This window comes from Ruditapes philippinarum, unplaced genomic scaffold, assembly GCF_026571515.1.
Source record: "Ruditapes philippinarum isolate M1 unplaced genomic scaffold, ASM2657151v2 ctg157_1_1_1_1, whole genome shotgun sequence".
In the NCBI taxonomy this organism is placed as follows: Eukaryota; Metazoa; Mollusca; class Bivalvia; order Venerida; family Veneridae; genus Ruditapes; species Ruditapes philippinarum.
Window position 1 is genome coordinate 652,825 of NW_026854186.1, and position 17,982 is coordinate 670,806.

The 17,982-nt window shown below is 36.3% G+C and overlaps 1 protein-coding gene across 1 annotated transcript in view; it reads left to right on the forward strand.

Moving 5' to 3' along the window:
* LOC132739330 (5-oxoprolinase-like) overlaps positions 1-17,982 on the forward strand; it is a 150,781-nt gene that overhangs the window by 106,142 nt on the left and 26,657 nt on the right. The window contains exons 9-10 of the mRNA XM_060727027.1: positions 1,192-1,304; positions 4,753-4,841. Of these exons, the coding sequence (XP_060583010.1) occupies positions 1,192-1,304; positions 4,753-4,841 (202 nt within the window). The remainder of the gene's footprint in view (positions 1-1,191; positions 1,305-4,752; positions 4,842-17,982) is intronic.

Below are 17,982 nucleotides of genomic sequence, written 5' to 3' on the forward strand. Positions count from 1 at the left end.
TGTGCAAAAATGGACTGGCGCGCGACCAACTTGCGGAAACCAGTCTATATGATTCCTTGTACGACCTGAATGCTGTGCTTGCTAACATGCCTTAACAATTTCAAAATGGCGCTAAAGTAGTTCATACTGTTGTGCAATACAAACATAAATACAAAAATACATAAACATACATGTTTACTCAATAGCATAACATTTGTTCAACATTAATACAAACATGAGTTGTTGAAAAATGATTGGGTCCGAAGCTTATATATTTATAAATGCTTTGTTTTTCAGTATTCTAGCTCCACTTAAAAACCCAATCAACGATGAACTTGTTTTTGATTCAAAATTGAAATCTGACCTTTTGCATGTTTTGATTTTGCAGTCATTCATCGTAAAGAAGTCATTTCAATTTTGCATAAAAAAACAGTGCAACTTAGTGCAGCAAACTCTTGCAAATAGTAAATATATTTGTACTTCTTATGGTATACAAGATTGATACACTAACTTTTGATTAACTATTCTTTGTCAGCAGCAGAAAAATAAACTGAGAAAATCCCTTTTATATAGCTCACCATTTCCACCAAGTAGATCTACATGCAACCTGTATATAGACATAGCAGTAAGGAATATCATTCATAAAATCTGAATTTTTTTCTAAAATAGTACTTTAAGTTTGCGACCTTTTGTTGCGCGACTTTACCATAATTAGAACAAGCGTGCCTGGGAAAGACGTGATGAAGAATGATCATATCAAAAAATAATAACTGAGCTGTGCCAATGACCTGGATTGTTAATGACCCAATTGTTTTACAACAAAATGGTATACTGTCCTAAAAAGTATACTCCTTTTCAAATTTCACAGTATTGTAGCTATTATAAATGTTGACTGTCACTTATTTTTCGAATTCGCTATTCATAAAACAATAAACAATTTAATACAGTTGATCTTTATTTTTCGTTTGAGAAAAGTCCTATTTTGAAGTGAAACATGTGCATAACAATGTTTGTAGACTGGTTCTAATGAATTTTGGCTGAAATTGAGATTCATTAAACTCAATTTGATACACAAAAATGGATGATGCTAGCAATCAACCTCAACACTGTGGAGAGGTCTGATGACCTCTCCAATAAAAGTAAAGAAAAAAATTATATCTGTTTCCAAACAGTTATGCTTTTTATAAAATAAACTATATTATTGTTTGACAGGTTTCTTGGGTCTCGAGCCATTTTATCTGGTCCAGCAGGAGGAGTGGTAGGTTATGCTTTAACAACATATCATAAGGAGTCACACATGCCAGTCATTGGGTTTGATATGGGAGGTAAGTTGTCATATGTTTTTAATTTAAATTTTCATTTTTTTATATGCCCGAAAGGGGCATATTATGTTATACCCCCTGGTGTCTGTCCGTCTGTCAGTTAGCAATTCGGTTTCCGGAGCATAACTTAAGTTCCATTTGGCCCACAATGTTCAAACTTCATAGGATGATTGTCCATATTGGGTAGAGACCCCTATTGATTTTGGGGTCAAAAGGTCAAAGGTCAAGGTCACTATTACCTTAAAACTGAAAACAGTTTCCGGAGCATAACTTAAGTTCCATTTGGCCCACAATGTTCAAACTTCATAGGATGATTGTCCATATTGGGTAGAAGACCCCTATTGATTTTTGGGTCAAAATGTCAAAGGTCAAGGTCACTATTACCTTAAAACTGAAAACAGTTTCCGGAGCATAAACTTAAGTTCAATTTGACCCACAATGTTCAAACTTCATAAGATGATTGTCCATATTGGGTATTATAGCATAAAATCGGCTATTTTTCCTTCTTTTGCCCATGTTATAACGGGACCAAAACCATGTGTTAACATAGTCACGCGCTCTTGTTATAGCCCGGTTTCACCTATGCGCAATACATACAGGGCCCAGTAAACAAACAAACAAAAAATGACGATTTGGCCTGTTTGCCAAACAGTCATGCGCTCTTGTTATATTGAAATTTATTGATTCGAGGGCCTCAGTCGCATATTCAAGTAACTATGCCGGAAAAACGGCGTATAGACATCGGTGCTAATCTTGGTTGTCGCCCTTTCTAAGAAACGGACAGTTGTCAATGTAAACAAACACAGTAGAATCTACCTGTCATTCAGTGTAACACTCCGATTAACTTACAAAACTAGATAACACAAAATTAATATAAGAAAATGTTTTTTATTTATGTTTATGTTGATAAATGCTCTTTATATTTCTTTGAGAGAATAATGCTGAGTGCCTGATTTTTTTGTAAACTTGTTTGCTTGAGAAAAAAAACCGATTCTGATGTCACTGATCTTTTTCTACCGTCAATCTGAAATCATTCTAAGAATTTCTGAGGGTCATGTTTTGTCTTGGGTGGAGGGTAGAGTAATGTAACGTTTTTTTTTTCTGGAGATAATGAATCTCCAAAGGCCAAGCTTTGTTAAATCAATTAAAATTCAAAATTTCGTTCGGTTCCGAGAATTTTCCAAGTTGTTGGCCCCGGAAAAATGAAACGCATACGTAAAACATAGAATTGGATAAATACCGTCCAAGCACAAGAATGTAATGTAATTGTGTTTTGTATAAACTATACATCACGAATCTGTTTGAAAATTTTATGCTATAATAGCGTCAACGCACGTTTATTTCGTGTTATAAAGTCTGCAGAGTCCCTCGGAACTGTTGGAACCCTCGCCCTACCGGGCTCGGGCACCAACCGTTCCTCGGGACTCTGCAGACGTTATAACACGGAAAAACGTGCGTTAACCCTATAGAAGACCTCTATTGATTGAATGTTGGCTCACGCACCCTAGTACACCATCCTCATCGTCTCAGCCTACTTTGTAGGGCCTCTCCCCTCGGCATTAGTCAGGACACCTAATGCCAGGACACCGGCAGCTAACTTAACGAAACAGCCGCCTTACCGCCTTAAACGATTATAACTCGAATCTTCCATCATCTGCCGATGCCCTGTGCCTTCTCAGCGACGTGCACGCTCCGAGGGGAAGTGAGAAGTTTATAATGTCACATTTATATGCATATAATTATGCTTATAAAACAATTTTCAAACATCGAAGAATATGTAAAATATGTACTGCAAACATTTGTGCACATTATATTTGATCACTAAAATCATATACATTATTTCTTATTGAAAAATTTGACTGAGAAATTATAGAAAATAAATTTCTAATTACCTCCCTTTATTTTCATGAAATGTTAAACTTGGTAATACCTTTATAAATAAGGCTTTTTGAAATTTTCAATATTGATAAATATTAAACTGAGCGTCATATTTATGACATTAAAACAAATATATTATATAAATTGAAACAATAAGAACACTTCTTTCCTGACAAATTTTCATACATGTACACATGATATACGACCGATATGTAGCATGCCGATCATGATTCGTAGTTTTTCCGGGATGTCGTGCCCACGTGCATAAGCTGTGTCAAATTTGGCATTTCTACAAAGATAACAATGCCAAACACTCACACTGTCTATAACATACCAATCGTAAGATTTTTGCGAATTGGCTTTCTTAAATTTTCGCGTAGGTGTATCAGAATCAGTAACTTTCTTTTACTGCTAGGTTTGGGCATTTCGCCCTGTAGCCATGACGTGAGCGACATAACAATTTTTAATTGATGTTAACGGACTGAAATCATTCAAAACTATGATTAAGTTTTTAATCCGGTCGCTGATCATTAATGAAATTGATTATTTTTAATTGACTAACAGTTTTGTGATAACCGTGAAAAATCCATTGCACATCGCCTTTACTCAGGTAAAACACTGTGTGTATATCAATTAGGGAAGATTTGCCCGTGTTTAGATGATCGGGAAAAGACAATCTATAATGATCGCCAAATCCCGTATTAAACTCGCAAAACTGTCACACAATTATACCCGTTTCGGGCCGATGCTCTCATTATTTACTGTTAAGAGTAGGCGGTCTATCGCTTTGCATACAGGTAGAAGGGTAGTATAAAGCGACGCTCTGATTGGATAATGATAATTAGCAGTCGTCATATGGGCGGATACAATCTCTGCTCTTTACATCGCCAAGTAATTACTCTTTGGGAATTAAGATTTTATCGGCGATGTTGACTTCTCTTTGAGCGAAATGGAAATATACTTCGCCCTTCCGGATGAGCCCTGCCCAAGGGGGTCATTGATTTTTATTACATGTATAAAGTAAAAACCAAAAATAATCTTCTTGTGAAAATCAGAAAGCCCTAAAGCTTAGATATTTGGCATGAAAATCTTCTAGTGGATGTCTACCAAATTTGTTCAAATAAATGCCCTAGGGTCAAAATTGGCCCAACCCCAGGTGTCATTGATTTTCCTTAAATGTATATAGTAAAACTTTAAAAAATCTTCTTCTGGCAATATGAAAGCACTAAAGATGAAATATTCGGCATGAAACATCTTCTAGAGATTGTCTAACAAGTTTGTTCAAATAAATGCCCCAGGGTCAAAATTGGCCTCGCTCCAGGGGGTGTTTGATTTTCCTTACATGTATATAGTAAAAACTAAAAAAATTCTAGTGGATGTGTACCAAGTTAGCTCAAACAAATGCTCAAGGGTAAAAATTATATATATATATGCATCTTTTTGGAGGGCGAACATGTTTTAAAACAATTCCTGCATGTATGTGTAATCAACAAGTGTTTATCGGCATTTCAACACCCGATCTATTTGCTTCTATGCGTATACTGATAAAATCAACAGTCATTTTAAAATGTAGGTACATCAACAGATGTAAGCAGATATTCTGGACAGTATGAACATGTGTTTGAGACAACCACTGCTGGTGTCACCATACAAGCTCCACAGGTAAATATGTTATTTCGCACATTGAAATAGTTTTTTTTTTGCCACCTCAACGTTTGTGATATGGTGGCATAAACAATTCACCTGTGTGTATGTGTGTGAGTGCATGTGCGTACATGTGCGTGTGTGTGTGTTTTAGATTATATATTGAACTTTTAAAAAAAATGGTAAGTCCAAATTCAACCAAACTAGGCAGGCTTGTTCGTTGGGTTAAGGGCTTCCAAAATTGTTCAAAGAATTTGATAATATGCAGGAATCTGGTGTCTATGGCAACCAAAAGAATTTATAAGAAAAAAAGAAAAGAATCTTCCCAGCCACAAATAGAGCACAATTCAAGTATATTATAAGTATATTTGAAGCTCTCTGGTAAAGTATATAAGAAGCTTGGTTGCGGTCCCTGCTTCATATGTGCTTTCATCTATTTGTGGCCAACACATAGGTGAAGGTCTTTTGAAATGCGGTTCGAATTATGCTAATTAGGCTTCAACAGTACTTCCTTAAAGTATCTTTGGAGTATCCTTTAAAGTACATTTCAAGCTTACATATTATGTGCATTCAGTGTAATTATGCAGCACACTTGAAGCCTATAAAGAAGTACAGATGAAGTCTCAGTAACAGAAGCATACCTGAAGCTTCTCTTTGAAGCACACATGAAGCATATAGTTGAAGTACAAATTAAGTCCCAGTGAAAAAAGTACTATTGAAGCCCCACTACAAAACGTAAATGCTCCAAAATCAGTTAACATTTTTAGACTTCTCTTGAAGCTTTAAACTTAATTAATTAATTACAATTAAGGTATATTACACACATCAGGAAATCACAAAATCTCACCGGAACACTTTTTGTTAAGGTGAGCATTACAGTTTCAACTTTCAACTGATATACAATAATAATTCATTAAATGTTACATCAAAGAAACTTATTCAGTCATTTCACCTACATTATCAAATATGGTTCCATGCATAAAGGTATAACACTATAAAACATTTTATGAGCATAACATTCAATTAAATTTAAAGTTATACATGTCCTTGACACTGTCAGTCTTTTCCAAATGGATTCACTGGCACAATGCTGGTGTGATTTTATATGATGGGAATACCTCATCTGCATTCTGAAAAAAAAAAAAAAAAAAAAAAGATTTTTTTACAAAATAGTTTGATACAAATGTTCACCATGATAGGGTTGTGTATCACACGCAAAACCCAAGGTAACACTAAGGGGGAGGGGGGATTGGGGGGGGGGGGTTCGGCCTAACACCTGTGTCAGAAGCATAACTTCTACATGCGTTGGGGGATTTTAATATAGTTTTAGACAAATATTCTCCATTGTGAGGCGGAGTGTCGCACCAAATATTCAAGTGTCTGTGGCAAAGGCCAAGGTCTTAGTTCAGGGTGAAAGGTCAGATAACAAATTAAAACATTCATTTGTGTGTATAACATCTATATACATCTATATCTTGCTTGTTCTTTAAAGGATTACAAAATAATTTGGTACAAATATTCACACTGATGGGATAGTGTGTTGCACACAAAACCCAGGTCGGCCACTCAAAGGTCATGGTCACACTTGGGTTGTCAGGACAACTTTGTCCAGAGCATAATGTCTACATGCTTGGCAGGGTTTTAAAATAACTTGGGGGAAAAGTGTTCTCTATTGTGAGGCGGAAAAAAATCCAGTTGTCTGTGTCAAAGATCAAGGTCTTACTTCATGTTCAAAGGTCAAATTACAATTAAAACATTCATTTGTGAGTAGAACTTCTATATACATTGATGGATTTTAATGTAACTTAGAACAAATGTTCTCCATGGTGAGTTGAGTTGTCTTGAGCAAAATGAAGGTCAAGGTCACAAGTGGTCAAAGGTAAAAAAAAGATTTGTTTCTCTGCACTGTATCTTACTTATGCTACGTATTATGCTTAGTGGGGGGGGGGGGTCATTTAGATTTATCCTTGTCTGTCTGTCCATCTGCACTACCAAAAAGGGATAGGGGGCCATCTTACTGTAAACAAAAAAAGAACATTAGAGTTCATTCCTTTACAATAGAGTAAGGTGCCATTGGCCCTCTATTAAACAATAGAAAATAACAAAAGAAATGGCCCCTTATTCAATTTTGACCGGATGTCTGTCCTGCAGTTGTCCATGCGTTTCTATTTTATGTCGCACATAACTCATAAAGTATTTGACCTAGAGTCATAAAACTTCACAGGAATGTTGATCAGCATGTGAAGTTGTGCACCTGAGTATTTTCTTGTGGACTTATTTAGTATTTTTTTAAGTTATTGCCCTTGACTTAGTAAAAATTTGCAGTTTTCAACTTGTGTCGCAAGTAACTCAATAAGTATATGACCTAGAGTCATGAAACTTTACAGGGATGTTGATCAGCATGTGTAGTTGTGCACCTGGGTATTTTAGTGTGGATTTATATAGTATTTTTATAGTAATTGCCCTTGCCTTTGTAAAAATTTACAATTTTCAACTTGTGTCGCACGTAACTCATAAATGTTGGTCAGCATGTAAAGTTGTACACCTTGCCTGTGGAATTATCTAGTATTTTTAGAGGTATTGCCCTTGACTTAGTAAAAATTTGCAATTTTCTAGTTGTTTTGCCTGAACTCCAAAAGTATTTGGCCTAAAGTCATGAAACCTTACAGGAATGTTGCTCAGCATGTGAAGTTATGCACCTGGGTATTATCGTGTGGGGTTTCGCTTGTGGATTTATTCTGTCTTGTCTGAGTTATTGCCCTTGACTTAGTAAAAGTTTGTAATTTTCAACTTGTGTCACACGTTGCTCAAATAGTATTTGACATAGGGTCATGAAACTTTACAGGAATGTTGATCAGCATGTGTAGTTGTGCACTTGGGTATTTTCTTGTGGATTAATTAAGTATTTGTAGAGTTATTGTCCTTGACTTAGTAAAAAATTTGCAATTTCCAACTGTAGGAATGTTGATCAGCATGTGAAGTTGTGCACCTTGGTATTATCGTGTGGGGTTTTGCTTGTGATTTTTTTTGTTTTGTGAGAGTTATTGCCCTTGACTTCGTGAAAATTTGCTATTTTTAATTTGTGCTAGCCGTGCATAGCTCAAATTCTATTTAACATTGAGTCATAAAACTTTAATAGGAATGTTGGTCAGCATGTGTAGTTGTGCACCTTTGGTTTTGCTTGTGGATTTATCCAGTTTTTGTAGAGTTATTGCCCTTGAATTAGTAAAAACCGTTTCATTAGTTTGTGTCATTTGTTCCTGGAGTGGAGTGCTTGAGTTAAAATCAACCAACTTTACAGGAATAATGATCAACATCACTGTGAAGCTATACACCTGGGATTTTGTATGTGGATTTTTTTCAATTTTGTCAGAGTTATTGTCCTTGATTTAGTATAAATTTGCAATTTTCAACTTGTTCATGCATAGTTCGAAAAGTATTTGACCTGTAGGCCTGAAAGTTTACAAGAATGTTGGTCAGCATGTGTACTTATGCACCTTGGGGTTGCTTTGTGGATTTATTTAGTATTTATTTAGTAAAATATTTTTGTTTTTAACTTGTGGCAGATGTAGCCCCAAAAATATTTGACCTATAGCAGGCTTTCAAGCAGGCCCTACTTTTCCTACTTTTCCTTAATTTTTTTTTTTAAAGATTTTTTTAAATCATTTGCTAAAAGTAAAAAAGTGGAGTGTTGCCCCCGCCCGGCGGTGGCTCTTGTTTATGTACAGCTATGAAAAAATATAAAAAATATATTTTGCATGAAGTATTATTGTCTAGTGATCAACATTGTTCAAACCTTGTAATAAATACTTGGCTTTCACAACTATTACACAAAAAACAATCTGTCCTCAGGTGAGCACTAGGGGAACGATGGACCCCTTGTTTCACTTTGAACTTTGTCTGGGACATAAGCCTGAAACTGCAAGAGATATTAACAAGAGTTTACTTCTCTTTGTACAAAACCTATCTTTGGTACATCCCGGTTCAACTGGCTCTTGTTATGCTCCCCGAAAAATTTCGGGGGAGCATATAGTCGTCGGGTTGTCCACCCGTCCCGGGGAACGAGAGGACACTTGTTGGGTACCTCCGACACACGAGAGGACAGTTGTTGGGTAATTCTATTCATTCCGTCAGTATTGTTGGGTACTTTTGTTTTCTTATTGGGTACTTTTAAACAAAAGAAGTACCCAATAAATGACCATTCGTAGGAATGTCAGTCAGTCGGTCCGTATGTACGTCCCCAATTCGTGTTCGGCCCATAACTTTGTTATTTGAAGTCGGATTTTAAAACTTTTTCACAGAAGTGATCACCATATTGAGACAATGTGTTGCTCGCAGCATTGACATCACTACCTTGAAGGTCAAGGTCACAGCATGACCTTGCAGCAGAATCGTGTCCGGCCCATAGATTCGTTATTTGAAGTCGGATTTAACAACTATTTCACAGAGATGATCACCATATTGAATCGACGTGTCGCATGCAACATTTGGGTCGCTACCTTGAAGGTCAAGGTCACAGCATGACCTTGCAGAAAAATGTCGGCCCATTACTTCGTTATTTGAAGTCTGATTTTTCAACTATTTCATAGGAATGATCACCATATTGAGACAATGTGTCATGCACAACATCTGGGTTGTTTTTACACTTTGAACTTTGTCTGTGACATAATTGACACTACCTTCCTGTGTCCAAAACCTGTTCGGGGAGCATCAATTGGTTCAACCGGCTCTTGTTCTTATTTAGTTGGTACATATCTTTGTTATTTATCCCCTTTCGCAAAGCGGAGAGGGGATTAAAGGAACAGCCTCCATCTGTCAGTCTGTTGATAACACTTTTGTGTCAACTCCATAAAGAATAAACCACCTTTATGAGACTATGTGCAGAGCGCAATAATTGGGTTGCTACCCCCAATGTCAAGATCACATTTAAAAGTCAAGTTTTAAACAGACTACATTTTTTGTCCGCTCTATAACTTTAAACCACTGAACATTTTTATGTCGCCTCGGCGGAGTAGTGGCAACATATTGGGATCACTTCTCTGTTGTCTGTTGTCGGTCTCTCTATCCCTTAGTTGTGCTTAATGTCAGCATTTTCTGGCTCAATGATTTTTGTGCCCCCACTAAAGGGGGCCATTTAGATTTACCCTTGCCCGTCCGTCTGGGCTATTGTATAGAATTAGGGGGCCAAATAGCTGTAAAGAGAACAATTATAGAGTTCATTCTGTAACAATAGAATAAGGGGCCATGGTCCTCTATCATTTTCAAAACATCCAGAATAATGTACAATAGTTCTTCATCTAAATATTTTAGATGACCTGTGCGTAGGAATGATTTGGTAAGGTATCTGTAATGAGCAAATTTTTTGCGCAGAGCTTCTAAATTACTACATATTGCCGCAACATTTGTACTTGTATGTTTATAGTAAAAACAAAAAAAAAGAAAAAAAAAGAAATAGCTACAGCGGAGATATAAAGCATGTAATATCTTCTAGCGAGTGTCTACCAAGTATGTTCAAATATAAAAGCCCTGGGGTCAAAATTGGCCCCTCCTCAGGGGGTCATTGATTTTCCTTATTTTTATATAATAAAAACTTAAAAGTCTTCTTTTAAAAAATGCAAATAGCTAGAGCTTAGATATTGAGCATGACACATCTTCTTATTGGTGTCTACCGAATTTGTTCAAATAAAAGCCTTGGGGGTCAAAATTGGCCCGCCCCAATTGATTTTCCTTATATGTTTAATTATTAGTAAAAACTAAATAAAGGCTTCTTTTAAAAAACACAAAGAGCTAGAGCTAAGATATTAAGTATGAAACATCTTCTAATGAATGTCTACCAAGTTTGTTATTCCTCGCGGATGGAATCGGGAGGGGGATGCTGTTTTAGCGTTGTCTGTCCTTCCTTCCATCCGTCCGTCCTTCCCCTCTCACGGGACAGTAATAATGTGGCTAGAGGGAAAATAGGTAACTGTTCTTTCTCATTCATTCCGTAATGCTTTTATGTGGCTATTTTCATTTGTTTGGCTAAAAAGAACAATAGAGAAACCATAGAGTAGCCACATTATTACTGTCCCGTTAGAACTTCTGTCTGTCTGTCCTTTCGTCCATCCATCCGTCCGAATTTCGTTCCCCGCTAGTTCTCGGCAACTACTGGCTGGAATTCAACGAAACTATGGGAATCATCAATATCAAGAGGAGGTGCGTATATCATCGGCTTGTTTAAGTCAGACCCTTTAACTCAGAGTTATGTCCCTTGATTAGTCATGCAATATGCATATAGAGATATATAATCGTTTCCAAGCTATTTCTCTGCAACTAATGGCTGGAATTCAATGAAACTTTATGGGGACCTTCAATACCAATAGAAGATTTGCATATGGTTGCCTTGTTCTGGACAGAACCTTTAACACAGACTTATGGTCTTTGATAAGTTATGCAGTATGCATATAGAGCAATAATCGTTTCCGTGCTATTTCTCTTCAAGTACTGGCTGGAGTTCAAAAAAACTTTATGGAAACAAGATGTGCATATTGTCCCCTTGTATCGGTCAGACCCTTTAACTTAGAGTAATGGCCCTTGATTTGTTATGCAGTATGAATATAGAGCAATAATTGTTTCTGTGCAGTTTCTTTGAAAGTTGGCCAGAGTTATGGCCCTTGATTAGTTATGCAATATGCATATAGAGCAATAATCGTTTCCTTGCTACTTCTCTGCAACTACTGGCTGGAATTCAATGAAACTTAATGGGAACCATCAATACTAAGAGGAGATGCGCATATCAACGCCTTGTTCTCGTCAGACCCTTCAAGACGAATTATGGCCCTTGATTAGTTATGAAGTATGGATATAGCCCATTTCACTACGATTTCTCACGTAAATTAGCGAAGTGCTACGATCAGATTCCGAGCATATAATCAACTGACCAATCAAATGCTGGTGGATGCATGTACAATCTATTACTAATAATAGTAACATAAAAATAAACAAAGGAAATTTACATGGCGGATTCTTATCACAAAGTTAAAATATTTTGAGAAATATGCCGTTATACTGCATAGTAAACTCATTGACCCCTCACGCCACGATAATGCGTCAGTTTAAACTTCTCTCCAAAACCTAACACCACGATAACGAGTCGATATCGACTTTACACCTGTCCTGCATGCCACATTAAGACTTGCGCCACGTTGTAGCGTCGTAAATCATTGGTTGTTTTCAAGGTATTCCCCGAGAATATTTAAATATTAGCCAATCAGAAATCGGGTTACATTTTGAATAGAAAAACATTTGAGACCGATGCGGAGGATAATCCATTGGATTCTGATAATGAAATGTTTAAATTTGACATCACAAATTAGTTTAAAAAATGAAAGTAGGGATTTTGACTGAAGGGGATTAAGTCCGTACACCAAAATGAAAGTGTTTGTGGGAGTTTTGCAGAAGAATAAGCATTTTTTAATGCAATAAACACTCGCTCGTCAGCCGCTGAATCACCCGCCATTATCGTAAATATAAACAATACATGTACACTCGAGAACCAGTATTTCATTGGTCAAACATATTAGCACTTAAACTCCCACGTGATGCGTGTCTACGAATGTTTCCGATAAATTACGAAAGGATGGTGAAATGGGCTATTGAGCAATAATCGTTTCTGCACTTTTTCTCTGCAACTACTTGCTGGAATTCAATGAAACTTCATTAGAACAATAAATTACCAAGGGGTGATGCGCATATCATTGCCTTGTTCCAGTCAGAGCCTTCAAGACAGAGTTCTGGCCCTTGATTAGTTTTTGAGTATGCATATAGAGCAAAATTGCTAATTCTTTTCAAATCCGGATTGATTTCAACAAGACTTTATGAGAATCATCAATATGAAAAGGAAATTTGTATGCCATGATAAATTTACTTAAATAGAGCCTTCTGTCTCCAGTTGTTGTGTTAGTAATAACCACTACTCGGCAGGGGATATAAATTCAACGAATTTGCTTGTTCAAATAAAAGCCCTGGGTTCAAGTTAGCCCCGCCCCAAGGGGTCTTTGATTTTTTCTTATATGTTTATAGTAAAAACTAAAAACTCTTCTTTTAAAAAACCCAAATAGCCAGAGCTTATATATTTAGCATGAAATATCTTCTAGTGGGTTTCTACCAAGTTTGTTCAAATAAAAGCCCTGGGGTCAAAATTGGCCTGAAAAGGGGGGGGGGTCATTGATTTATCTTATATGTATGTAGTAAAAACACAAAAAAATCTTCTTTTCAAAAGCTAATTTAAAAGTATTCTGTCTCAGGTGAGCGATTTAGGGCCCTTATGACCCTCCTGTTTTCTTCTTCTTTGTCTTTAGTACATAAGAAATCTTAAGTAACACAATGAGCAAACAGGTATTTTTGTTTCCGATTATCTAATTAATTTTCTGATATGGTAAGGCCACCCTTAAAAAATTGTTTGTTTGCAGTAACGCGACCGACTCACGAAATTTGCCCCTACCCAAACTATTTTTTAGGGTCTGGCAAAGCAAAAATTTTTTGCGAAAACCCCAGAGTGTTTTTGTTTTTGCTGTACAGTCAAAACTGTCTTATGTGACCCTACAGGGGACTTTCTTAAGAAGGTCACATAAGACAGGGAGTCTCTTAATACAGGTTTACAGTAAAACATCCAAACACTATTAAAATAATACTAATACAGCATATACATTTAGTGTTAAAACATTTATTTATGATAAGAGCAGTAAAAGTGTGTACAGAGTTAAATTTGTATACATGTAAAATGCTATTGAATATTTGATTGTAAAATTGATTATTAAAAATTAATGTTTATATATTTAATAAAATTATTAAAATGTCAGAATTAAATTGTTTCTTTACCGTGTTAAAAATTTATACATGTACAATGTTATTGATATTTAAAATTCATGATTATGAAACTAATAAAATAATGTCAGAATCACATTGTGTCTTTCATTTAAGTTGTCCTATTGAAAAAATCACTTATTTTTGACTGTTTATTTTTGCTTGCAACTAGACTTGAAAATTCATCCTCTAGTTTTGACAAATGGTACATTATACTGGCATGTCCATGATGCAATGCATAAGATTTCAGTTGTAACACCATTTCATTTGCTTGGGTCAGTGATGGAGCATTTTGCATGACAGACCCTTGAGAGTCATCCATCTCTTCAATGTCATCAGAGTTTTCCTCATTTATATGAGTCAATATGTCACATACAGGTTTGTCCCAATTAATACTTTCTGTATCACAAGTGTGTGAAGCTGATTATCAATTTGTAGCAAATCATTGAATGAGCACCCAAAAATTTCATATGACATTTTTAGGGCTGACAGTGGAACATCATCATCATCATCATCCATAACATCTTGATGTTGTTGCTCAATACCTAGTGTGTTACTACCAATTTCAATTTCATCTCTTGCACATACTGATTCATTTTGATCAGTTTTACTAAAATCACCTGCAAACCCTGATTTTTTAAAGCACTTTTGAATTGTTAATTCTGTCACTTCATCCCAAGCATTTGAAAGCCAGTAGATTGCATCTAGGATACTGATTTGTTTTAGTAACTCAGTTCCTCCTAAGCTGGGCTGCCTGTCCATTTCTTACACAATGTGAATAAGCTGAAATATAAAGAAAAATATAAGGGGGTTAAAATTTCTACAAATATCATGTTGAAATGATTGTCATTTCGATTTGACAACATTTTTTATTATTATTATTTTATAATTAAAATAGATATTCTACTGTATTTAAGGAAACAACAGGCAAAATTTAAGTTTTTTAAAGGAATAGGAATGGATGGATTGATGTCTGTCTAATATAAATATTCATCATTTAAAAAGAGGAATCATGACAGTTTTCCTATTGACATCAACCCTATAAGAGAGAAATTCGTGTTTTAAGACACTATTTTTTACTTGAGAAATAAGTTCATGGGCGCCGCCATTTTGGCGTTATGTCATTCTCGCGAGACAGACGAGACCGAGATTGTGACGTGTTATACCCACTTCCGGTATAGGTGTACACGCTGGTACAACTGAAATATATCTTGATGAAGAACTTATTTATTTTATTGCGTACATTATATATTATTTATGAAAACATCATATGGAACTGAATTGCTTTAATTAATTAATTTAATTATTTTATTGAAGACGCCGCGACATAAATTATCATTTGTCAAAACTGGTACCAACAGCAACAGGTTGCCCATTCCCCTATAATTACGCATATTCTCGGGTTTATCCAGCTCCCTAAATCTTTTTTCCACGTTATCTACTTACCAAATTACTTTCCCGACAGATACGCATTACTACTACCGTAAATTTAATCCAATAAAACATAAAATCATAAATCTACTTAATATTTCAAATGATTATTGGTAACTGAAAAAATGTGTTGCTATTTTATGACGTGCTGTAATTTACTACAGTGTGGAACCTAATTCCCCCTAAGGTCATTCAGTTCACTGATGAAGCGTAAGTACCGCCTCCGTGGTCGAGGGGTTAGAGTCGATGACTTCTAATCCAGTTACCTCTCTGGCGTGGGTTCGATCCCCGGGAGATGCTTTGGTAGTTTAGCGCGGAGGAAGGTAGTCTAGTACTGGTGTAACTCTCCAGGAACGATGGTTAGGAAACTACCCGCCTATATGACTGAAATACTGTTGAAAAAGGCGTAAAATGAAACAAACAAACAAACAAACAAGATGAAGCGTAAAAAAATAGATGTCTATTTCGTCATAAGAATATTTGACAAGGGTGATTAACCAATCAGGGCAACATTGTGCATGATCAAAAGGTCTGTCGGCACAGAGGCATACAAGGAGCAATAAAAATCGTCAGTACACAGTGTGACAGGAGCATTTGGTGCAAATTAGGAACAATTAAAATGGACAATGCGCAGTATTAGACATAAGTAGTAAGAACCAGCAATTGTGTGAATAAATTATGCAAATTAGATTTTTGAGCAGCCAATAAAAATGATTTGCCTGCAGTTAATATTAGGCTATGATTACGATGCGCAGCATCATACGTTGACAGACATGTTAACAATTTACTTTTCAAAATAGTTGCTTATATTTTTGAAATGTGTACATGAATTATAACATATGTCCACACCTTTAAATTTGAAAGTCAGAATCAAACTGCAAATATTTAATTATATGTACTATTAAGAACACGTTTTAGTAGGGTTTTTAGCTCACCTGAGCTTGCTCAGGGTGAGCTTTTAGGATCGGTGAATGTCCGTCGTCCGTCGTCCGTCGTCCGTCCGGCCGTCCACAATTACTTGTGAACACTCTAGCGGTCGCATTTTTGCCTCAATCATCATCAAACTTGGTCAGGATGCTTATCTAGTTGAAAGCTCGGATGAGTTCGAACATGGGTCATCTCGGATGAAAAACTAGGTCACAAGAGCTAAAAATAGAAAAACCTTGTGAACACTCTAGAGGTCACATTTTTGACCCAATCATCATCAAACTTGGTCAGGATGTTTGTCTAGGTGATAGCTTGGATGAGTTCGAACATGGGTCATCTCGGATGAAAAAGTAGGTCACAGGAGCTATAAATAGAAAAACCTTGTGAACACTCTAGCGGTCACATTTTTGAACCAATCATCATCAAACTTGGTCAAAATGCTTGTCTAGTCAATTGCTTGGATGAGTTTGAACATGGGTCATCTCTGATGAAAAACTAGGTCACAGGAGCTAAAAATAGAAAAAACCTTGTGAACACTCTAGTGGTCACATTTTTGACCCAATCATCAGCACACTTTGTCAGGATGCTTGTTTAGATAATAGCTCGGATGAGTTCGAATATGGGTCATCTCGGATGAAAAACTAGGTCACCGGAGCTATAAATAGAAAAACCTTGTGAACACTCTAGTGGTCACATTTTTGCATCAATCATCATCAAACTTGGTCAGGATGCTTATCTAGTTGATAGCTTGGATGAGTTCGAACATGGGTCATCTCGGATGAAAAAGTAGGTCACCAGAGCTAAAAATAGAAAAACCTTGTTAACACTTTAGCGGTCACATTTTTGCATCAATCATCATCAAACTTGATCAAGATGCTTGTCTAGGTGATAGCTCGGATGAGTTCGAACATGGGTCATCTCGGATGAAAAACTAGGTCACAGGAGCTAAAAATAGAAAAACCTTGTTAACACTCTAGTGGTCACAATTTTGACTCAATTGTCATCAAACTTGGTCAGGAAACTAGTCTAGGTCATTGCTGGAATAAATCGAACATGGGACATTTCGGATGAAAAACTAGGTCACAGGAGCTAAAAATAGAAAAAAATCTTGTTAACACTCTAGTGGCTACTGTTGTGATCCAAATATTCTGTTAATTGGTCTGAAAAATTTGTTTTGATGATTTCTAAGTCAAGATCGAACATGGGTCATCTTGGATGAAAAACTAGGTCACACCGCCCAAATATGGAAAAACCTTGTTAACATTCTAGTGGTCACATTTTCGACTCAATTATCATCAAACTTGGTCAGGATGTTTGTCTAGGTAATTGCTTGGATGAGTTCGAAATCGCATGTGAAACTAGGTCACCGGAGCTAAAAATAGAAAAATCTTGTTAACACTCTTGTTGCTACTGTTTTGATCCAAGTATCCTGGAAATTGGTCTGAAAGTTTGTTTTGATGATTTCTAGGTCAAGTTTGAATATGTGTCACCTGGGTAAAAAACTAGGTCGCACTGCTCAAATATGGATAATCCTTGTTAACACTGTAGTGGTCACATTTTTGACTCACCTGTCATGAGACTTGGTCAGAATGCTTGTCTAGGTAATTGTTTGGATGAGTTTGATAATTCAGGTGAGCGATCTAGGGCCATCATGGCCCTCTTGTTATAATGGAAGTGGCTAGCGTACGGGCCCGTACGGCTAGCCAAAAGTTTTAGCCGTACGTGAGTCACGTACGACTAGCAAGGACACGCTGTATTGGCTAGCCGTACGGCACTTTTCAAAATTTTATGGAAGTCGAAAATGCATATGTTATTTATGACTTTAAGCGAGGATTTTAACCAAGAAACAGCATTAATTGTCTTTGGATGTTAACTTTTTAGAGATTAATCGCCTTGATCGCTATATATATCGATCTTTGTCATCGCAAGATGTCGAGAAAAAATAGCCTTTGCTTGC